At 29.9% G+C, this 25,608-nt stretch overlaps 1 protein-coding gene across 3 annotated transcripts; it reads left to right on the top strand.

Annotated features, from left to right (window-relative positions):
• Positions 1-22,492: 22,492 nt before the first annotated feature.
• LOC141908901 (uncharacterized) lies at positions 22,493-25,259 on the top strand. Of its 3 annotated transcripts, none has more exons than XM_074799178.1 (10): positions 22,493-22,704; positions 22,806-22,880; positions 23,047-23,135; positions 23,229-23,313; positions 23,585-23,758; positions 23,881-23,978; positions 24,099-24,226; positions 24,337-24,449; positions 24,532-24,683; positions 24,773-25,259. In XM_074799178.1, exons 1-10 carry the CDS (start codon positions 22,643-22,645, stop codon positions 24,976-24,978), a joined length of 1,182 nt encoding a protein of 393 aa, XP_074655279.1. In that variant the 5' UTR covers positions 22,493-22,642; the 3' UTR covers positions 24,979-25,259. The 3 variants fall into 3 exon arrangements, with proteins under 3 accessions (XP_074655279.1, XP_074655278.1, XP_074655280.1); XM_074799177.1 differs by having other exon boundaries at positions 22,790-22,880; XM_074799179.1 differs by having other exon boundaries at positions 22,790-22,880; positions 23,047-23,138; positions 23,228-23,313.
• Positions 25,260-25,608: the final 349 nt, after the last annotated feature.

Here is a 25,608-nt window from a genome sequence, read left to right as displayed (position 1 = left end):
ATGAATATAAATTATTATATATTGATGCCAATAATTTATATGGTTGGGCAATGATGCAACCTCAACCATATAAAAATTTTATATAAACAGAAGTTGAAAATGATGATAAAACTAATTGGGAAAGCGCAATTATGAGTTTAGAAGATGAAGCACCAATTGGTTATTTCTTTGTAGTTGATTTAGAATATCCTGAAAATATAAAGTTTAAAACAAGAAACTTACCTTATTGCCCAGAACATTTAACTGTAGATGATAGTTATTTAAGTGAATACCAGAAAAAAAATAAAACCGAAAGATCATGTTTTTACAGAAAAATTAATACTTACTCAAAATAATAAATACAATTATATTGTTCATTATAGAATGTTAAAATTTTATCTAAAACAAGGAATGAAATTAAAGAAAGTACATAGATATATTGAATTTAATCAATCGAAGTGGTTAGAAAAATATATAGATTTCAATACTCAACAGAGAACCATATCAAAAACAGATTTTGAAAAAGATTTCTTCAAATTAATGAATAATAGTTTTTATGGTAAAACATGTGAAAATATTAGAAATAGAAATGATATTGAATTAGTAAATAATTCTGAACGATTAAGACATTTACAATCAAGTCCTAGACATTTAGGAAATAAAAGATTTGAAGATTATTTAACAGCAGTTATATTAAAAAGAATACAAATAAATGGTTTAATGGATGTTTGGACAAGAAATGGATGGAGAAAATTAAAGAATATTATTAGGCATAAAACAAATAAGAAAATCTATAGAGTTAGAACTAAATTAGGGTTTGTTGATGTTACAGAAGATCATAGTTTAATTAAACGAAATGGTGATGAAATAAAACCAACTAATATAAAAATTGGAGATGAATTATTACATAAAAGATTTTTCCAAAGAATGAATCATATGTCATTTGATGAAATAATTGATAATATTTATAACATAGAACCCGAAACATTAGAAGAAAAAGAATATTTTAACAAAGGATTTTTCATGGGAGATGGTTCAGCAGGTGTGTATAATTATGTTAATCGCACTCAATATTGCTGGTATTTATGCAATCAAGATTTGAAATTATTAGAAAGAATAAAGAAATTCTGTAAAGAAGTTTATTCACATAAAACATTTAGAATCGTGGATCATATGATATCAACAGCAGTTTATAGAATACTTGTAAATAACCCTAAAGATTTTGCTACAAAATATAATAACGAATTCTATATCCATGCAATAGTTAAAAGTAATACTTCAACTTAAGAAAAGATAGTTCCAGACTATGTATTGAATGCAAAAAATAATTTAAGAAAATGGTTCTTCATTGGATTCTATGCAGCAGATGGTTCAAAAAGTTTCAAAACAATATCTTTAGCTCAAAAAGGAAAAGTTGCTATATCAGGATTAAATATATTATGCAGTTCATTAGGATTTAATATGAATATAGAATTAATTAAATCTAAACCAAATTGTTTTAATTTAAGGCATGTAGAAAAAGAAGTAACAGAAGAAGTTAAAGATTTATTTGAAATATATAACCCAACTGACTATGTTTATGATTTATCAACTTAAGATGGTACATTTAACTGTGGATTTCCATTAATAGCCAAAAATACGGACGCCTACATACTAAAAATCAAGACAAATGACATAACAAAAGACTTAAAAACATTAAAACATCATTTTGATTTTAGCAATTATCCCAAAGATCATGAACTATTTAGCAATGATAATAAAAAGATTCCTGGTAAGTTTAAAGATGAATTAGGGGGTGATGAAATGATTGAATTTGTTGGGATAAGAAGTAAAATGTATAGTTATAGAGCAAAAGATCATGAAGCTAAAAAGTTAAAAGGAATAACAAAACATGTGGTTGATAAACATATAGAATTTCAAGATTATATAAAGTGTTTATATAACTCAATTGTAATGAAACACAAAATGAATTGTTTAAGATCAGAAGATCACGAGATGTACATTAATGAAGTTGAAAAAACTAGTTTGAATCCATTTGATGATAAAAGGCATATTTTAGATGATGGTATAAAAACATTACCTTATGGTCATTAAAACATAAAATCAATATCATCATACTCGAAATCACTATTGGCTTCTTCATTTTCATTTAATTGTTTAGGTTCTTCTTCCATTTCATTTTTCTCATTTAAATAAAGTTCTATCTTGTTCCACATTTCATCTCGCTCTCTTTGTTTCTTTTTGTTTGTTAATTCGTCAAATGGAATTATAATATCGATGTTTAAATAATTTACAATCTTATTTAAAAAGAATTCATGATTAATTGAATCTGTTATTCTATTTTCCAAATGATACATTAATATTTGTTTGAATATTTTTTTTATATTTTTCATATCTTCTGTTAATTTAGGTTTTTCATAATAATCGTTAAATAATAAATATAAATACATTTTCTTTTGTTTTGTGTTAAATGTTGACGGAATAATTGTTTTTATAATATCTTTTTTAGTTATTTCACCATTTTTATTTTCTATTATTTTCATTTTTTCAGGCCATTGCATATATTCTGGTGTATGATCTTCTATAGAAAATATTTTAAAAATTTCATCAAGATAATTTAATTTTGGATCTATGAGAAAATTTCTAGTTTTTTCTTCACCCAATGAATTCTTTTGCCATCCACATTCATTACAAAATAACACAGTACCTTCTTGTCTAAAGGTCGCATAACTACATTGTGGACATTTTCGTTTATAATTTATTGGTAATCTTCATTAAGCTCTCGGTATTTTCTAACGTTTTCTTTATGTTTTATTGTTCTATTATGTAGATTACTTGTTGTAATAATCAATTTACAATATTTACAATAATATGTTTTTCTTGTTAATTCATTATATTGTTTATCTAACTTTTCAACTGTTTCTTTATTATCTGGTAACGTTTTCTCATATTTTATTTTTTCTAATATATTATTTTTTCTTTCATTGAATTCAGTTTCAAATTTATTAGAAATTTTATCTATATGTGCTTTACGAAATTGATGATTCTCCCAATCTTCTATATTTTCAGGGCTATATTTTATTCGACAAGGCTTACAGAAATGATCTTTTATATTATCCTTATCATAGAATAAGAAAGGTCTTTTCCAAATAACTTCAGGTTCAACTTCAGCAGAATTACTATTACTTTCGTTACTATCAACATTAGCCGTTGCGCCATTAATTTTACACGTCTCTGAATGTTTTTTAACATAATTTCTTGAGAATAATTTATTACATTTTGGGCAGTTTAGTTTAGGGGGTTTATAATTTTCATCATGTTTTTTCATATGTCGAGCCATATTACTTTTTCTTAGAAGTTCACCACAAATTTCACATGGTATCTTCTCATCCATTTATTAAGGAAAAATTTTATTAAAATTAATTTTTAGTGATGAGCGGTAATTTTTTTGTGTTATAAATAATGGGTGAATTAAAAGAATACAGAATATTTGTTGATTCAAGAAGACTTACAAATTATAAATCACATAATTAATTAGTACAATTAGATAGAGAATTTAAGAATTGTGTAGATTTAAAATTAGTTAATATAAGTTTATGTAATTCTTTTTATAATATAACGGATAAAACTGATGAACATAGAACCTTTTTAATTTTTAATAGAAATAATCATAAATGGTTTGATCTTATGCTAACACCAGGATTATATAATTTAGAAACATTAGCTCAAGAAATTAATAGAAAAGCACGAATACAAATTAGAGGTGATTCCAAATTTAATATTAAATTTAATAAAATTGATAGTACTAATAAAATAGGAATAAATTTAACTAATGAACAATATAAATTCGCAGTAAGAAAACCATTAGCTAGGAGTTAATCCAAATATTCTGTATTTAAATGTTTAAACTAAGCCAAATATAATACCTTTTACGCATTTTTATATTTATTGCAATTTAATTGATCCTACAAAAACTTTCGAAGCAACTAAAGAAACAATTTGTAGTTCTAGTATACGAAATATTTTACCGCTAAAAATGTTAAACAATTTGGAACTCAAATAAATTATAATTTAACAGAATGTGATTTTAAACCTTGCATTCCTAAATTTAATAATTTTAAATTAGAAATAAGAAATCATAATGGATATTTAATTGATTTGAATAACTTTCCTGTAATTTATGAATTAGTTATAAGATGTAGAGAGTAATTTTTTCATTATATAAATGAATATAACTGTTGGACCGAGTATATGTTTTGGGTTTGATTTTAAACGTGAGAAAGAAATGAAATTCAACATTAATGATGTAATAACACATATTAAAAATATTGCATTTTCTAATGAAACAACATTTGAGTATGAAACAACAATAGATAAAGAAACTTTTAATGTAGAAAATATTACTAATTTAATTAGAGAATCTTAAAGATTTTATGAATTAGATGAAGATTTTATCATCGATGATATTAAAAAAATAATAATTGAAATATATACAAATGAAACTAGTAATGAAATAAATGTTGAATTAATCATCACTAAGATAACTAAATATTTTGAAGATAGTAATTTTTTTGATAAATAAATGAGTGATAAGTGGATAATAACTGGATTATATAATGGAGCATTACTATCAGTTGGAACTGTTGGTTATTCAATGGTATTAAAAAAAGTATTCAAAATGGGAAGTGTTAATGTTGATAGATTTGATATAAATGATATCTTAAAATTAACATTAGCAGTTACTTTTTCTAATTTAACTATTGATTATTTGGAAAAACAAAAATATATTCCTCCCATATAAATGTGTAATTATTTTACTAAATAAATGGCTTCTGCAATTATAACTATTATAGGATCAGCAATTGTTAACGCTTTAGCATTTACTGGTGGCGGTTATTTATTTAAGCATATTGATAAAGATAGTTCATTAGGAGAACAAAGAAGACATAATTTAGCATTAGAGAAATATAATAAAGCAGCAGAAGAATACAGAGAAAAACGACAAAACTATATGGATTATATTAACAAGGAATTATATGATCAGAAGATTTCACATAGAGATTTTCAATTAGTTGATGATGCAATGAGTTTATATAACGCGGTAACAAATAAAGAAAAATTACATCTATACAAACCAAAATTATCAGATTATTATACCCCAAGTAAAGAACAACAGAAATATGAAATAATTTGGATTTTAGGTGGAACAGTTATTGTTATATTTGTAGCATATAAATTTACTAATTAGTAATTTTTTTTCTAAATAAATGGAAGATAAAGTTGATAATATTGATATTATTCCTCATGATATAAATAAAACTAAATTAAAGATATATTTAGAAAAACAAATATTAGAATTTGAAAATGATTTAAAAGTTAAAAAGAAAAAATATTTAAATTATACATTATTTGATTATTAGTGGTTCGGTTACAATTAGTTCTGTAATAACATTTCTAGCAATATTCAGTCCATTAACACCTTTAGCTATATCAATTGGTGTATTAGGATTAAGTTCAAGTGTTTTAACTGGTATAAGTTCAAAATTAAATATAAAAAGTAATAAAGAAAAAGTTAAAACTAATATAAAAGAAATTAATAAATTAAAGAATACATTAGATTATATAATAAGTTTAAATGGTCATATAAAAGTTGAAGAACAAGATAAATTATTAAAAGAATTAGTTAATTATTAATTTTTTTATTATATAAATGGGGTTTCCAAAAGCTTTCCAATATAATAAATCACATGAGTATTATAAATATAATATTCCAGCAATAGATTTTAGTAACATAATAATATATAAAAATTTAGTTTTGCCTTCATTGATTAATTTAGAAATTTATGTTACTGAAACAAACTATTTTATTTCTAAAATGGAAAATATATTTAATACATATGAAGTTACTTTTACTCGATATGAATATAATATATATAAAGTAAAATCTAATATGAAATATTAGCAGAATCAATTAAATTTTGCTGTTCATTGTGCAACAACTGGTTGTGGTGTAAGTTGGCATGAACACTTGAATAACTTAGATAAAAATTTGAAATATTCTGATTTAAAATTCATTCATACAATATTTAGATTTCACACATATTTTCAAATCAGAATAATATTAAATGAATTAGAATGCCCTTTACCTGGATCGAAATATTTTAAAGAATTGGATAATAATATTAATCTATCTAAGTTTTACAAAATATGTAATGAATTTAATATAAATATTAATTCCGATTTTAGAGCGCATGGTAGATTACATGGCGTTGGTGAACAGTATGAAATAAAAAGAATTGATTATATGCATAGAATTGGAGCTTATCATAATTATAGAATTGATAATAATAATGGATGGATTAATTTTATTGAATCTTATAGTGAAGGATTTACAAAACCTGCTATACAAAGAATAAATCAATCAATTAGAACTTATTTGATATGTATTTTAGGTGCACAAGTTGAAACAAGATCACCAATAGTTGGAAATAATAGTACTTCGTTTGATGCGCAGAAACAATTCAAAGTATTATTTGAAGATTCCATTCATAATGATAAAAATAGATCGATTCCAGAAAACATTGTAAGATATCAAAATTATTTAGATAAATCACATATTAGATTAAATTATTGTATAGGACCTAATCTATTAATTATTTCTAATGATTTAGTATTAAAGATGGGAAATATAATTGGTTATAATAATCTTATTAAAACTGCAACAATAAATAATTCAATTGGATTCAATGATATAAATAAAAAGATGCTCCAAAATTAATGGAAGGTGAAAAAAATAAAAAACTTCTTCAATCAACATAAACTAAAACTAAAAATATTAAATTGCATAATGATTCTAGAATAAAAGATTACAATACTACAGAAAATATTAAAACTGATAATGGTGCCGTATGGCACCCACACGGTGATATTCAACATGATATAATTAAAACTGATAATGATAATAAATTACATGAAAATACTAAATTAGCTTTAACTTGTATAGGGACTTGTACAGCATTGCCAGGAATTATTGCATCAATTGTTGGTTTTATATTGAAATCTGCTGGGAATATTCTTAACTTTGCTGCTGAACATATTATTTTATTTTTAATTACAGTTGTAAGTGCTATTATTTTTGGGCTAGTGAATATGATTAAAAATAAATAATTAATTTTTTTGTTAAATAAATGAGTGGGAGTTATATAAGTCCTTCTAAGATTTCTAGAATATCTAATGCTATTAAAGCAGAAAGATCACATCATATAATTACACATAATCCTTCAAATATTAATCCCGATGAAACTTTATATGTTAGAATTCCTAGATTAACACAAAATACTTTTTATGTTCTAAATAGTATTTATTTATCAGCTGATATAAAAGTAACTGGCCATGATAACAATTATGTTGTTGATAATGTTGGGAGATATTTGATTAAAAAATTAACTATAAAGATTGGTCCAGAAACAGTTTTCTCATTAGATGATTATAATTAATTTATGCATTATAAAGATTTATGGTTAACTAAAGAAAATAGAAATAATATGATATTTCAGGGTATTCAATCGGAAAACCATAATAAATTAAGATCAGGAGCTAATGACGCAATAGTAACTCGTGCCACAGATAATTTGATTAAAAAGATTTATGGAAGCAAATATAAAATCCCATTAGACTTTGAATTGATAAATAATAATGCAACATTATATAAATACGCAATTCAAGAAGATATTATATTTGAGATAACATTTGCTCCTGTTAATGAAATTTTATTATCTAGCGTTGTTAAAGATATGGGTTATAAATTATCGAATATATGTTTAGAATATAACACAGTAACTAATGAAAATATTGCTAGCACAATTCAAACTCAATACAATCAAGGATTTTCATTATTATATGATTATATTGATAAATTTAAAACTGTAACTATTAATGCAAATGATGAAATAATTAATGAGAATATTAACTTCCCAAGAAGATCTATTAAAGGTATATTAATATTTTTTACCATTGCAACATATTCTAATGGCGCAATAAAGGTTGATAATTATTATAATCCTGAAATAACAAAAGTAGAAATAACTATCGAAGGAATAGCAAATAAAATATTTTGTCAAGGAATGAGAATGATTGATCAATGGCCAGAAATTAGAAAACATTTTATGAATGAAAAAGTAAAATCATTTGAAAATTGTAATATTAATCAAATTGATTATTATACCGGTAATAAATATGCATTATGGTTAGATTTTAGAACAACAGAGGATAATTCATTACAACCCTGAGAGTTCGGTTGCTTATTCTTCTACCAAAAATATATGGAGTAAAGTAAAACAAGATAAATTAGATAAGATAATCCCACACAATTTAGTTAAATATAAAGATATAAATGAATTTATGTTAGAACAACCAACATATACAACGCATAAAAAAATTGTTAGAAAATATAAAACTCGTAAAACTATGGTAAGTTATGTAGATCAACAGTGGCAAGGAGATTTGATAGATATGAAAAATGTTAAGAAAGGTAATGATGATTATTGGTGGTTATTGAATAAAATTGATATTTTTAGTCGTTATGTATGGAGTTTCCCACTTTATAGAAAAGATGCTGTACAAACATCAAATGTTTTAAGAAAATTTCTTTCGGATGATAAACTAAAACCAGAAAAAATACAATTTGATGATGGAAAAGAATTTGATAATTCACTTGTTCATGAACTCTTAGGCAATCATAATATTAAATATTTTTCAACAAAATCGGATAAAGCAGCAGTTGTTGAACGATTTAATAGAACATTAAGAACAAGAATGTGGAAATATTTTACAGCAAATAATACTTTTAAATGGATTGATGTTTTACCAAAATTGATAGAAGGATATAATAATTCTTATCATTCTTCTATTGGAATGAAAGCTATTGATGCTAGAAAACCTGAAAATGCTGAAATTGTTTGGAATAATTTATATGGAGCATTTCTTGTAGATGATTTTGCTGAACCTAAATTTAAAGTTTGTCAAAATGTTAGAATTTCTAAGTATAAAAAGATATTTGACAAGGGATACGATCGAAATTTTACTAGAGAAATATATAAAATAAAAAAGGTAATAACAACAAAACCATATGTCTATAAATTAGAAGATTTAGATGGTGAAGAAGTTGATGGGTATTTTTACGAAGAAGAATTAAGTGTAACTACTGAAAATCTAGAACAAGAATATAAAATTGAAAAAGTATTAAAAACAAAAACTGTTAAAAGAAAAAAATATTCTTTAGTAAAATGGGTTGGATGGCCAGATAAATTCAATAAATGGATATTAACAAGTAAAATTAAAAATATATAAATGAATAAAGAATTATTTATATTTGAGCCTCATAATATGTTAATATCTGGCATAACAAATTGTGGAAAAACTTATTTTATATTAAATTTATTAGAAACTGTTTATGAAAACTATTTTGATAATATAGTATTATTTTGCCCAACATATGAATTTAATCAAACTTATGATAGAAATATTACTAGAAATAATAAATTTATTATTAGGCCAGCCGTAGGCTGAGCCTATTACTATACAAATGGAGCGAATTTAAATGACATGGTTTCCACACAAAAGGCTCTTTTGCTTGTCAAGTGAGGGCATATTCGAACAAATCACGTATTTAAGCGTAGTCCATTCTCGAATCGATCTCTGACACGGCTCTGTCCCCGTCGGCGCTGTGATTGCACTTTCGTACCACCAAAATTTTTTATTTCTATATCAGGGAGGTCTGGAGAATAAAAAAGTCAAAATTTGGATATCACATAGGCCTGATTTCATCGAATAAGTCGACCATGGTCGTTACGTTTCCGTACTTATTACCACCTAAAACCGTCTGAACAATTTTGTCACAACCAACATTTCGTTTACAGAAATCAGGTGTTCACGTGAACCCGCGGTATCGTCTACTGTTTTACTTCCGGGTTTTATTTTAAGATTTAAAATTGTATTTCAAGATCGATTTCTATGAAATCTTTAGTTGATTTGGTGTTTGGGAGGAATTTTTATTTGCTCTACAGAAAATTCATCCTTGACAATTGCGCAAGATTCGCGAAAAAAATGGTTTTACCAAATCGGGTGTATGACCTTGATATGCTAATTAGCCATGTGCCCATATTGCAAATTCAATCAAATTTTATTCTGCCAAAAAATGTTAAATACAATTCGCTTTCCGAGAGTTAATGGTATGCTGCATGGAACAAAGTTGTTTTGAGATGGGTCTTGAAGCTATTGAGGTCGAGAGATAACCATCTAGATAGTTCGTGAGAGTTCCAAAGTTTTGAAGAGGCTTCAAGGTAATGTCTTGATATTTGGTTTATACGTGTATCTACCCTAGACACATCTTCAGGCCAAAAACTGGCCCTGTCAGATTCAAGATGGCCGACTGGCAGCCATTGTTGTTCGCCAAAATCAGCACTTTTTACACATTTTTGAAGTTTTCGAGGGAAATTTTGAAGACACTTTTATCAATAACCTTGATAATTCGTATATATTTGTTTCCCCCGTGGGCCCATCGGCATGAGAAAAATTGGGTCGATCGGGCTCAAGATGGCTGTACTGTGACCTTTTTTGTTCCCAAAAATGTCAATTTTGGCCTGAATTCTGAGTACTGTAGCTTTCTAATGGTGTGCCATGTTTCATTGCAATTTGTAATGGGTATTCTTTGGAAAGGGATCTTTTATATCCGAGAGGGTATTTTTGACCAGGCAATTACGACGCACTTGGCGGCCATCTTGGAGTCATCAGTACTCATTCGTAGGTGGAAAAAAGTTTTTCCACATCATAATTGATACTTAAGCATATTTTGCTACTATAATCAATTGGAAAGTTGTAGCTCATGACGTTCTATGATCGAGGTGAGTTTCGAGCTCATTGGTTTTTGTTTATGGCCACCAGGGGGCGTTGAACAATACAATAACTTAGTATTTCTATATTACATTCGTACCTATGCATATTTTGCTACCACAATCAATTGGAAAGTTGTAGCTCATGACATGGTCTATGATCTTGGTGAGTTTCAAGCTCATTGGTTTTTGTATATGGCCACCAGGGGGCGTTGAACAATACAATAACTTCGTATTTCTATATTACATTCGTTCCTGCTGTCTGTGTTAACACACGATTTTACTATGTAAATGATATTGAGCAGGGAGTGTATATTGATAAATATAACCAACAGATTACATCATTTATAAAAAGCAAATCTGACAGGCTGGCCATTGTGCCCATTGGGGCTCTTGTATTAGATCCTAAAACAGTAAAAGAAAATTTAGATAATTGTATTAAAATAGCAATTGATATTTATAAAGGATCAAATACATTATTCATTATAGATGATTGTGCTAATCTACATGATTCAAAAGTTAGAGAAAGTGAGTTATGTTATTTAGCTTTTTCTGGCAGACATTTTGGGATAACAACTTGGGTTTTAAATCAAAAATATAATTCAATTGTTAAAGACTTTAGAGAAAAAATTAGATTTCTAGTTTTATTCTACAATAAAGATAGAAAATCGATGAAAAATGCACTTGAGGAAAATGATATTATTCCGCATGATTTACATAATGAATATATGGATAAGGAGAAAAATATTAAAAGATCAAAATTACTATTTAGATTACAACACCCATTTAAATATGAATTTATTTAAATTCAACTAGCTTGTTAATCTAGTTGAATTCTAGTTACATTCTAGTTGAATTCTAGTTATTGGTAGTTGGAACAAAAATCAACTAGATTTAACAATATTTTAACTAGCTTGTTAATCTAGTTTAATTCTAGTTACATTCTAGTTGAATTCTAGTTGTTAGTAGTTGGAACAAAAATCAACTAGATTTAACAAGAAATAAACAAAAACAACAATATTTCAACTAGCTTGTTAATCTAGTTGAATTCTAGTTACATTCTAGTTGAATTCTAGTTGCAACAACACAATTAATTTTTTTGTTATATAAATGGTAGGTGAAAAGAAAATAAAATTGAAAAATGGTGATGTTCCAACTGAAAAAAACTTTAGATGATTTAGGAATAACAGAAACAAAATTAATTCCAGATGATGGTGCTTTAAATAATGTTACAACAAATGATAATTATGAATATTATCTTTATTGTAAACATCAATTAGAAATATTAATAGCATCTGGAAAATGTAAAAATTTTGTCGGTAAAAATTTAACTTATAATGAATTAGATACAATGAAATCAGATGAAATTATTAGATTATTTAAGATTTATGAAGACGCGAGAACAGCTAGAATTAATGACGCGATATCAGAAAATGTAGTAAAAGGTTATAGTAAATTATGTAATTATATACTACCAATTGAAGATGAAAATAGATTATATTCCGATTTAAAAAATGATTATTTAGTTATGACTGAATTAAATAAATGGATTGGATATTTATCATTTCAATTAGGTGGATTTATGACATTATTATCAACTGGGGTTATAACATTTTCAAATATTGAAAGTAAAAATATTTCTATAATAAATGAGCGAGGTGGAAGAAGTGAAGGAATTAACTGTGAAGAAAAAACCGAGATCACAGAAACAAATTGAATGGTCTCGGCAATTAGGAATTAAATCACAAGAATATAAAAAAGCTGTAAAAGAAAAAATAAGTAATAAAAATGTTAATAAAAATAGTGAAAATATTGTTATTTCTACTCCTTCTAATGATAGAATATTTGATAAATGTCTATATTTCACAGTTGGATTTGTAATTGTATTCATTTTGATTGGGTGTAGTTGGTATAAGAAATCAAATAAAATTCATGATATTAATAATTCTGAAACAACTGCTATCAAAAATGAAAATACTTCTGAAATTCCAAAATTGATAATAAAAAAAATGGATTAATATTTTAGAAAAAAAGCAAAAAAAGTAATTTTTTTTAATTAATTGAATATTAATTGAATATCTCACTACTTTTGTCTATCACTGTGTGGGTGCCGTTTATGGCACCATCTATGCGGAGCAATTAAATTGTCCAGATAAGTCATTTCGGATTCTAGATATTCATTATTTTTATTAATTTATTTTTTTTAAATTTAATCAACAATTTCTAAATCATGATGGCCGTCTTCATTTTTTCCATGATAGATTATTTTAAATCCTTCTAAATCTTTTCCTCTGTACTCAATGAAACCCATTTATCAGGTAAAAATACTTTAAATTCTCGCGATGTACTAACATTACAGTAGCTTAAATTCGCTGATACTTTCTCTCCATATTTAGTTTTTATCTTTTCTAATTTCAATATTTTATGTTCAATTTCTTTTGTAACATCAACTAACTTTTTTATTTCAAATTGTTTTTTTGCTGGTTTTATTCTGTTATTTATTGTTGCTAAGAATGCTTTTCTATCTCCCATTTATAAGGAAAACAAATTACTTGTGGTGATGAGTGGGGATTACTTCCCCTATATAACAAGCACGCTATTAACCGTTCTCACCCAAGCCTCACAGCATCTATTTATCCGGGTACAGTTGACACGCAATCACTGTACTACAGTAATAGCACACGCATTAATAACCGTTCTCAGTAGAGACTCACTGTATCGATCTATCCACGCGCAGCTGTTGTTACGCGCACTCACTGTATATGTGTGTCACAGAGCAATCGTCCGTTCTCACTAGAGCCTAGCTGTGATGAGTGGTGTCTCATACTCAATTGAATTATTACTTGTGGTGATGAGTGGTGTCTCGTCCTCTCGTCCTCTGATCTGAAACCCACATCTTCCAATTACTCATTTCTTCACCTCCTAATTCATCTTTGAATTTACCGGGCACCTTTTTATTATCATTGTTAAACAATTCATGATCTTTAGGATAATTACTGATATCAAAATGATGTTTTAATGTTTTTAAATCATCTGTTATGTTATTAGTTTTTATCTTTAATATGTAACTGTCAGTATCAAAATATAATATTTCTATATGCTTTTCTCCAAAATGAGGTTGTAATACGTTATAATAGAATTCATACATCAATAGTTTTGATATTTCGAAAACTGAAGCACCAACATAAATTGGTTTATTAAATTTCATAGAAGTTCTTATTTTAACTGCAGCTAAATTTTCATCAAATATCCTGTTACCTATGAACTTAGGATATGTTTGTAAATGCCTTATCCTTTTACCATTACTAACTAACTCAATATCATTTCTATTTCTGATATTTTCACAAGTCTTACCATAGAATGCATTATTCATTAACTTGAAGGAATCTTTCTCAAAATCAGTTTTAGCTTTAGTTCTCTGTTTGGTTCTCTGTTTGGTGTTGAAATCTATATATTTTTCTAACTATGTAGATTGACTGAATGAAATATATCTGTGTACTTTTTTTATAACCATTCCTTGATTCAAATAAAACTTCAACATTCTATAATGTACTACATAATTATATTTATCTTCCTGAGTTACCATTAACTTTTCTGTATGAATACGATTTTCGGGTTTAATTCTTTTTTGATAATTTGATAATTCTTCATGTGTTACAGTTTTATGTTCGGGGCAGTATGCTAGATTCCTTGATTTAAATTTAATGTTTTCAGGATATTCCAAATCTACAACAAAGAAGTAACCAGTATCTGAATCATCTGCAATATCTAGAATTCTTTTCTTCCAATCAAATTTATCATTATTTTCATACTGTAAAACTTCAGTAATTTTAAATACTCCATAAGGCTGAGGCTCCATCATTGCCCAACCATATAGATTATTTGCATCTATATATAATAACTTATATCCAGGGTTATCATTTGCATTGAAATCACCTAATACACCCGAAACTATTTTTAAAAAAAATTCCGTGCAATATACCATGCAAAAAAATATATTGCTTCGTTTCTGCGTCCGTTTCTGCGTGGCGCAAAAACGAAATTTACCGTGCAGAAACGCGCCAAAACGAGCAGAGAAACGAACTTCGTTTTAGCGCCCGTGTTGGCGCGTTTTAGCGCGGTGATTTCTCGTTTTTGCGCCGCGCAAAAACGAACTTCGTTTCAGCGACCGTTTCATCCTAAAACGTAGCCTTTTTAGAGCCCATCAAAACGTCAATTTATTACAAATATTTCATTTGAATTTGTTTACTTAAGTGATGGCAGTGCTACTGGCTTTCGTAAAAAATCAGAAAATCACCGAAGTTTTATTGCGTATAAACGTAACTCTGAAAATTAAATTAATTCGAAAATAATTGGTATAATAATACAACGTTTTAAGGCCGTAAATAGTATCACGAGATGAACTCTGAGGCGTTTTTACGAGCATCCGATTTTTCCGATCGGTCGTAGGAACGCATATACGAGCACCGATTTTTGCGATCGATTTCACGATCGGCGTTTTAACGAACACGATTTTTCGATCGATAACGAGCGATTTGGCGATTTGATTTCCAAGATGGCGGCACCATGTAGTTCAAAACCATATATTTTTTTCCTCAACGTCGCCATATTTATGTCATGTAAATCTACTAATTGTCCATGATTTTTTATTTTGAAATGATTCCAAATATTCAATGTTCTATCATAAACTTCATCTTTAACATATTCATTTTTTAATTCATCATAAAATTGTTCTTTTAATAATTCAGTTATATTGAAATCATTATGATTTTTATAGAATGAATATGGAATTGCGCCTTTATATCTCATTAATTGAAAATAATCATTATTTGGATAGTGTTGTTTTAATAGTTTTAATTCATCATCAACTAATGATTTTGATAAATTATCTAATGAACGATTTAAAAATCTATATGAATCTATAAATCTTAGACATCCAAATTGGAAAGATATATAATTCTCAGATTTTTCCGATCGGTCGTAGGAACGCATTTACGAGCACCGATTTTTGCGATCGATTTCACGATCGGCGTTTTTACGAACACGATTTTTCGATCGATTTTTGAAATCGACCAACTCGCTCGGCGAGCGATTTGGCGATTTGATTTCCAAGATGGCGGCACCAGGTAGTTCAAAACCATACATTTTTTTCCTCAACGTCGCCATATTTATGTCATGTAAATCTACTAATTGTCCATGATTTTTTATTTTCAAATGATTCCAAATATTCAATGTTCTATCATAAACTTCATCTTTAACATATTCATTTTTTAATTCATCATAAAATTGTTCTTTTAATAATTCAGTTATATTGAAATCATTATGATTTTTATAGAATGAATATGGTATTGCGCCTTTATATCTCATCAATAAAAAACTTATTTGGAATTGGAAAAATTTAAGACCTCCTGAAAAGAAAGAAAATCAAATCTAATCTAATTAACTAGATTTACAGTTATATTTAGAACAGTTAACAAGGGTAAAGAAATTCATTGATCAACTGAACAATGATCCGAATAATGAACAATATATTGAATCTTTATTAAGCGGTTAAAGAATAATATAATTCAAATAAAATTTAATAAAAATTACATATCTTCAACTAGCTATTATTTCTATTTTATTTTTTTTTAAATATCTATTATTTCTTTTGCAATTCTTGTTAACACTAGATTAAATAGATTTTGATAAGATCCGAATAAAAATTCTTTAGCTTTAACTAGCTAGTATCATTTTATAATACTTATAATATTTTTCTTATTAAATTTCTCTAATATAAATGTCAAAGAAATCGAGTAAGAATAGTATTAATATTGTAAAAACATTAGATGATTTGGGTATAAGTGATAATAAGGAACCGGTTGTTTCTAATTCTATTCAAGTTAATAACAATATTGATTATGAATACTACTTATATTGTAAACACCATCTTTAGTTCTTCTAATTGCTAGTGGTAAATGTAATCAGTTTATCGGGAAAATAATCACTTTTCAAGAATTAGATGCTATGAAACCAGATAAAGTAATAAAATATTTTAAGATTTATTAAGAGGCAAGATTAGCCCGAATAAATGATTCTATTTCAGATGGTATTGTCAAATGTTATTCTAAGTTATGTAACTGGTTAATACCAATTGATGATGAAAATAAATTATGTAGTGATTTGAAAAATGGCTACGTAGTTATGACTGAATTACAGAAATGGGTTGGATATGCTTCATTCCAATTAGGATCGGTTATGACATTAATTTCTACTGGTTTCATAACATTTTCGAATATCAAGCCTATGGAATATAAATCAGGTAAGAACGAAACAGATGGCACCGTACGACACTTAAACGGTGAAACAGAAAATGAATCAGAACAAAAATTAACTAAAATAAATGAGTGATGGCGTTAAGAAGAAGGTTAGGTCTGAAAAACAAATTAAATGGGCAAGAGAATTTGGTAAAAGATCTGCAGAATTAAAAAAAGCTAAGTAAATAAATTAACTGATATAAATGAATCACAGAAATTATCTGGTATTGATTCAAATAACAATATATCTGATTCTTCTAATAGTGGAAGAAATAATTACTTATATATTACAATTGGGTTAATCACAATTATTATATTGTCCGGTGTAATATATAAATCAAAATTCAAATCTGATGATAAAGATGATTCCAATGATAATAAACCTATTATACCAGAAAATAAGTCAAATCATAAAGCCATTGAAACTAAATCTAAATTATTATTAATGGATTAAAATAAGATGAAAAAAGAACAATATTTAAGAGAGTTATATTATAACCCAGAAAGTGAAGTATCATATCCTAACGTTTCAGAATTTTGGAATGAAATTAAATCTGATAATGAAAATGCTGCCGTACGGCACCCACATGGTGATATAAAATATAGTGAATTAAAATCATGGTTACAAAATCAACCAACATATCAAATCCACAAGAAAATGGATAAAACTTATTTAACAAGAAAAGTTATGGTTTCATATATCGATCAACAATGGCAAGCAGATTTAATTGACATGAAGAACTTAGAAGAATACAACAAAGGATATTTCTGGATATTGAATGTTATAGACATATTCAGTAGATACGCATGGTCAATTCCAATCAAAAATAAAACTGGTATAGAAGTAACAAATGCTTTTCAATCAATATTTAAAGAAGCTATTCCAGATAAGATACAATTTGATGAAGGTAAGGAATTTTATAACAAACATTTCAAAAAACTATTATCTGATAACGATGTAGATTATTTTTCAACACACTCGGATAAAAAAGCATCTATTATAGAAAGATTTGATAAAACATTGAAAACTAGAATGTGGAAATATTTTACTGCAAATGAAACATATAAATATATCGATGTGTTAGATGATTTAGTGAAAGGTTATAATAATTCTAAACATAGTTCTATAAATATGAAACCTATACAAGCTAGAAAAGAAGATAATTCAGAAATAGTTTGGAATAATTTATATGGAGCATTTGTTACACATGATTTTGGAGAACCTAAATTTAAAATTGGACAACACGTTAGAATATCTAAATATAGAAAAACATTTTATAAAGGTTATACCCCTAATTTTACTGAAAAAATATTCAAGATTATAAAGATAATATTTACTAAACCTTTTGTTTATAAACTAGAAGATCTAAAAGATGAAGAAATATTAGGTTATTTCTATGAACAAGAATTATCACTTGTACCAAATCCAGATGAAATAGAATACAAAATAGAAAAAGTATTGAAAACAAAAACTCTTAAAGGAAAAAAGTATTCTCTGGGGAAATATAAAGGATATGATGATAAATTTAATGAATGGATTTTATCTAGTAAAATTAAAAGAATAAATGAATAAAGATCTTTTTATATTTGAACCACATAATATGTTAATAACTGGGGCAACCAACTGTGGTAAAACACATTTCATATTAGACTTGTTAGAAACTATTTATAAGAATCATTTTGATAATATAATATTATTTTGTCCTACTTATGAAATGAATGAAACATATAATAGAGATATAGTTAAGATGAAAAAGTTTATTATATTAGATCCTAAAACAGTAAAAGAAAATTTAGATAATTGTATTAAAATAGCAATTGATACTTATAAAGAATCAAATACCTTATTCATTATAGATGATTGTGCAAATTTACATGTTTCAAAAGTGAGAGAAAGTGAGTTATGTTATTTAGCTTTCTCTGGGAGACATTTTGGGATAACAACATGGGTTTTAAATCAAAAATATAGCTGCCAAGCAGCGATGACGGGTTTTCTGCAAAGCCATTCAGAAAGATGGGGATTGTAGTAAATTGAAATATCGATACGTAGAATAAAATGCATTGACAGATTCGAACCTAATATGCTACCACTGTGTAAACGTCAAATATGATTCAGCTTTGAAACCGAACATACGCGGACGTACAATCAACAAATATTAATTCATTTGACCAGGCATTTATTTTGGCATTCAAACATCATGATACTGTATTATCACCATGCTTAAAAATGGATCTGTCATATTAAGAACTCATCTTAAGCACCTGCTAGTCGATAGATTGAGTGAATTTACAGATAAGAACGTATTATGATTTAGAATAGATTTAAGAAGTTAATGTTTTTATTGCAATATATGAATAAATACATACATTGTAGTGTAGATTCAATCAATAAATTATGAATTGATCTGGTTTGGGTTTCCGGCTGATGTTGATTTTGGCTTTTATGGATTACAAATTCTATAGTGATAAACAATTGATACCTGCAACATGTGTGTAAATCAAACCTATTCCACTAGTTGCGTGTGTTTCCTAATAAACGGGAGAGTCACTCTTGATCTGAGTTATTAGAAAAATAATGTTCATTTAGTTATAGAAATTCATTGCCATTTTGGAAATTCTGTAATAATATTTGTTCTGTCCTAATTTTTATTACTGTATGAACCAATGATATGCTTTGTAAATATGATGTAATAAAATAAATTTGAATTTGAATTAAATTTGAACCGGAGAATCAAGCATAACTTGTGTTTTTTCAACTTGTCTTTTGTTAACAGTTCCAGAGTTTCAATTACAATCAAATCCAAATTGGCTAAAAAGTACATAAGACTAAATGAAATGAACCGTTAGTTACTGCAAACCTATTCCAGTGTTATGTCGATCGTGTTGAATCACTTTCCTTGAGTTGAAAGAATCAGATCTTCTATGGTGCAACATCGGTCGAAGAGAGATAACTTGGTTTTGACGGTCCTTGACCATCTAACTTCATGCGTTTGACATTGGAATCAGCATCATACCCATTTGAACTGCAAAATATTCATACATGAAAACCTACAGTACATGTATACAGTAATCAAACTTTCACCGATGTTGGATACTTGAATGAACGTTGGGCTTATTTCAGTATTCTAAAGCAGGAAATAATAAGCCCAATCAATAGACCCTATTCCCATTGGAACAATTGTATAATGCGTACGCTATACTGTACACTTATCAGTCAAGAATGGAGAAATCGGTATACGGTATACCAAACCTACGAACAGCAAAATGTACAGGCCTCAAAATGTACAGGCCTACAATGATTTCTGGTATACAAGCCGTGACCACATGAACGTCTTGGTTTGACTATTAATGTCAGCAGGTCAGAGAAGGCCTGGCCAAATTTAATCACATGGCTCAAATCAATTAGCCTTTCTGCGTGTGAATACTTCACTGTATTGTGGGATCATTCATTGATTACGTACGAGGGGGAGGGGTCAGGGCAATTACGTACTGTAATGCTTAATGTACATGAAAAAATGGCAGATTTTGCGTACAGAGGGAGAGGGGGTTGAAATAATCAAATTTTATGCGTACGTAATAAATGAATGATCCCTGTTTTAAAAATAGGCCTATCGAGTGAATTAGTACATAGACTGAATTAGGCTTTAGGCTAGTCCTGGCCAAATCCTATCCATGTTATAATTGCACCAGTTATAGTAACATCACTGTAGGGCCGACGAGAGGGAAAAAGTTGTGTTTGTAGTACATAGGCATGGTAGGCTTGTCGTACTCACTTAATACCCGGTACTTAAAACGCTGTTGTTACCTGTACGTGACTGTACGGTGATTTCTACAGGTTAGCCATATGTGAGTATGTTGACGCTCAGACTTGCAATATTGGGATTCGAAACCAAACGAGAAAAAAAAATCCAGTTGTAGTCCAGTGATTTACCCACTGTGCTACAGAACGTAACTGCAGGGTGGATGAATTTGATTTACAAATAGCCTAGCCTCACCTAACCCAAACTCTATTCTTTCACGCATGCACGTTTGCAGATTATAGGAACTTACGTACGGTTAACCTGTGGATATCACCGTACAGTCACTGGCACGTACGGGTAACAACTTCGTACTTAAAAAATGGTATTGGCTACTAGGAACTCATGTACGGCGTTAGTAGGGAACTCACGTACGGTTAACCTGTGGAGATCACCGTACAGTGACGTACGAGTAACAACTACGTACTTACTGGTATTGGTTACTATATAATAGGCCTATAGACACAAATAAATACCGGTACTGCGGTAGGCTTCTTAGCTTCCACACTTCACAACCGAACCGACTGACCAACCAGTATATTTATTCCCAGTACGCACCAACCGGCACAGGCCTAACACTGTTTGTCAACTGTGTGTACCGTAGTTTCACCAAGAATCTTAGTGTCTGATGTACCACAGACACTGAGATGCGAACAACATTTTCTCGATACTTTTAGATCACTGAAGCTTTAAACCACCAGAAATCCAGTTTCTATGGTGGCTGATAAGGGCCATAGCGTAAAATTCCTGGTATGTAAATGAGGGCGCCAGAACGCCAGAACGCCAAAACGAAAAAAAACGTCCAATTTTCTCTGAAAGTTCGTTTTGGCGCGCCAAAACAAAGAAAATTCCGTGTTGGCGCCCCCGCCAAAACGAACTTTCATTTTGGCGCCCCCGCCAAAACGAACTTTCGTTTTGGCGCCCCCGCCAAAACAACGAAAAACGTCGAAATTTCTCTAAAAGTTCGTTTTGGCGCGCCAAAACAAAGAAAATTCCGTTTTGGCGCCCCCGCCAAAACGAACTTTCATTTTGGCGCCCCCGCCAAAACGAACTTTCGTTTTGGCGCCCCCGCCAAAACAACGAAAAACGTCGAAATTTCTCTAAAAGTTCGTTTTGGCGCGCCAAAACGGAGAATATTCCGTTTTGGCGCCCCCGCCAAAACGAACTTTCATTTTGGCGCCCCCGCCAAAACGAACTTTCGTTTTGGCGCCCCCGCCAAAACAACGAAAAACGTCGAAATTTCTCTAAAAGTTCGTTTTGGCGCGCCAAAACAAAGAAAATTCCGTTTTGGCGCCCCCGCCAAAACGAACTTTCATTTTGGCGCCCCCGCCAAAACGAACTTTCGTTTTGGCGCCCCCGCCAAAACAACGAAAAACGTCGAAATTTCTCTAAAAGTTCGTTTCGGCGCGCCAAAACAAAGAAAATTCCGTTTTGGCGCCCCCGCCAAAACGAACTTTCATTTTGGCGCCCCCGCCAAAACGAACTTTCGTTTTGGCGCCCCCGCCAAAACAACGAAAAACGTCGAAATTTCTCTAAAAGTTCGTTTTGGCGCGCCAAAACAAAGAAAATTCCGTTTTGGCGCCCCCGCCAAAACGAACTTTCATTTTGGCGCCCCCGCCAAAACGAACTTTCGTTTTGGCGCCCCGGAAACGTGTCTACTCCAGATGCTGACATACAAATTATGTACATACGCATACGTACTCGTGCACGACCGCTTAATTATAATGGACACCGTTCGGACTTGTATCCTTTTACGTAATAAAGACCAAGTTGCTCAACGGTCGATTTTGCTGTTGATCTTGTTGATGATCTTAACAGATTCCTCTAGTTGATGATACTGTTAGGAAGCTTTTTGCAGATGGGTACACAAATGCAGAAATGAGGATTGCCATGTTATCTAACTTCGGAATAACTATTAGGTACGTATATATAAATTCCATGGCCTACATCAAGATGGTCTAAGAATAGATTTTAATTGTCTGCAGCTACGTATGGGCACCGCCATTTTTATTCAATATTACTCCTTATAATGATGTGATATAGTAGTTTAGTTCACAAACCGTCTTGTTTATTTTAAACTTTCAGTGAACGCCACCTCAAACGACAATTGAATAGGTTAGGTTTGAAAAGAAACAACAATTACGTTCTCAATGACGTAACCGCTGCAGTCGAGGAAAGTAATCCGAATTTTTGAAGTGATGCTTATATCTGATAGAAATTGAAAATGTCTTTTGGGTTTAAGATTATGTTCTCTGCATTATTACAGGTTGAGCTTGCTGGCAGCGGATGTTGCATGGGATATCGTGCTATGTCACAACGTCTCCGTCAACGCTACGGAATAAGAGCCCCTAGGTAAGATGTATGATCGGGTGGCTACCTACACGGTTAATTCCTGACATGATAAATGAGGGCGCTAAAGTACCAAAACGCCATAACTAAAAAAACTTAATTTCTCGAAAAATATTTTTTGGCCAAATTGAAGAATTGTCAGTTTTGTTACTCCTGACAAAAAGAACTTTCGAATCGGCCAGCATATGTATAAATGTGTATTTGATTGATGTAAGACCTTTAAGATGAGATCTGGATCACTTCACTCATGTGTTATATGATTGTTTACTTCTAGGTCTCTAGTTTCCAATATCCTTCAGAATTTAGACTTCGAAGGAGTACAGAATAGGACCCATGGAGTTTTAAGACGACGACGTTACTTTAACAAGGGTCCCAATTATCTTGTCCATCTCGATGGTTATGACAAGCTCAAGCCTTTTGGTTTCCCGATTCATGGGTGTATAGATGGGTAAACATAATATATAATTGATATATCCTAAAAGATATTATTTCCACCTATCAACAGCAGTTGCTATAAGTTCAGAATTTGGTTTGTCGAACATGTTCATAAACACAGTCTATATTTAAAAGATTTTCCCGACGAATCCTTTGGTTAAGAGTTGGAAATACTAATAATGACCCAGAGGTGGTTGCGTGGTACTTTTTAGATTTCGTTCAGGACATTGAAGGTAGATAGAATTGTCATATATAAATACACAATGTGCCGAAATTATGCCTGGGAAAAATTATCTGTTATCAATCGTCGATTAAGATAATACTCTGACCGTCATCTTTATATCATCATTCAGCAGTTCCTCGCTGCATCCGTATGGACGCTGGAACCGAAAATGGCAGAATTGCAGCGATTCAGAAGGCCTTTAGAGCAGAATATGACGACGAAACGTGCGTTCTTGTGGGTAGATCTACGAGTAATCAGGTTCGTGGTGTCATTAATATGGGTAGATTTGGACAATCCCCATTTCTGCGCTAGAACCAACTTAAGATACTTCAAAACTCACCAATTATTTTATTTTTCTTTGTTTTAAGCGCATTGAACGATGGTGGCGAAGTCTTCGAAACGAAGTTGTTCAGTTTTGGATGAACGTATTTAAAGATATGGAGGAAAATGGAAGTCTATCTACCGCGGACGTTGTGCACATGTAGGTTAAATACCCGCCTTTAAAGCGCGTGGCGATTTTTTGTGATCCACGTAGTAATTTCCCTTTCTCCAATATTTTTCAGTCAAACCTTAAGATACTGTTTTTTTGATTTGATAAATGCCGATCTTCAGGATTTCGTGCAGGAGTGGAATACACATGCCATCAGGCCTCAACGAAATGTGGATGTTCCACCCGGAAAACCTGATCTATTATACTTCTCGCCGGAATATTACGGTACGAAATACGCTGTATAAAAATGAGCATAGGTTTCTAAGTTTACGATGTTTTTATCACTTCTTGATAATACGAAATAATATTTTCAGGCACGATAGACTACAAATTTCCAGTGGACGCTGGACTACTTCCGCAAATTCGAGAGGAATTTTGTAGTAAGCCGAATGAATCGAGAGGCTGTGATCCGGACTTTTCAGCGATGTGTGATCTTATAACGAGGCAGGGACAACAATCAAGACCGACATCAACCCCAGAAGCCGCTGCTTTGTATGACTGGCTATTAACTCAATTCTGAGAGCATACATGTTAGAATCATTTTTATACGTATCTGTCCTGCACGGTTTATGTGTTGTCTGTTCATGATGTATTTCGAAGATTCAAATATATCTATGATACACGTTACGCGTTGAAAAGAATATGATTGTAATTTTTCATGGATTCATGCGACTGTTTGGGCTTAGTAATACATCATACTAACACTACCCATGTTTTAATTCGCTATCCAACCCCATCTTAAGTAGGTGTCTCAGAAATAGAATACGCGTGCCATCAATTTACATGGAGAATTATCTGCGAAAGCGTACTCCAGTATCCGCTATTCTCAAAACGCTTCAGAATAAATTTGCGTATGGTTCAAAAAGATGTATTTTTGATTAAATTTATTTTGAGAAAGTTCTATGAAGCGGTTGTTTAAAAAGTGGTCTTATGGACAAGTCACATATCTTTCATCCTCGCATGCCAGGGGTCTGGTATCGCACCCCGAACTCGTTTCCACCACCCCCTGGCCTCACGACGCGTGATTTCATTACTGGTTGAAATACCTCCTTGTACGTTGATTGGTCCATTTAACGGGAAAATCAACAGAAGCCTATAATATCGTTTGCTTAAAGCGCTGTGATTGGTACGACCGGATTCTGGTCGGCTA

Source organism: Tubulanus polymorphus, chromosome 7 (genome assembly GCF_964204645.1).
Source record: "Tubulanus polymorphus chromosome 7, tnTubPoly1.2, whole genome shotgun sequence".
NCBI classification, from domain to species: Eukaryota; Metazoa; Nemertea; class Palaeonemertea; order Tubulaniformes; family Tubulanidae; genus Tubulanus; species Tubulanus polymorphus.
The sequence above is the reverse complement of the archived record's forward strand: the minus strand, read 5'-3'. Positions and strand labels throughout refer to the sequence as shown.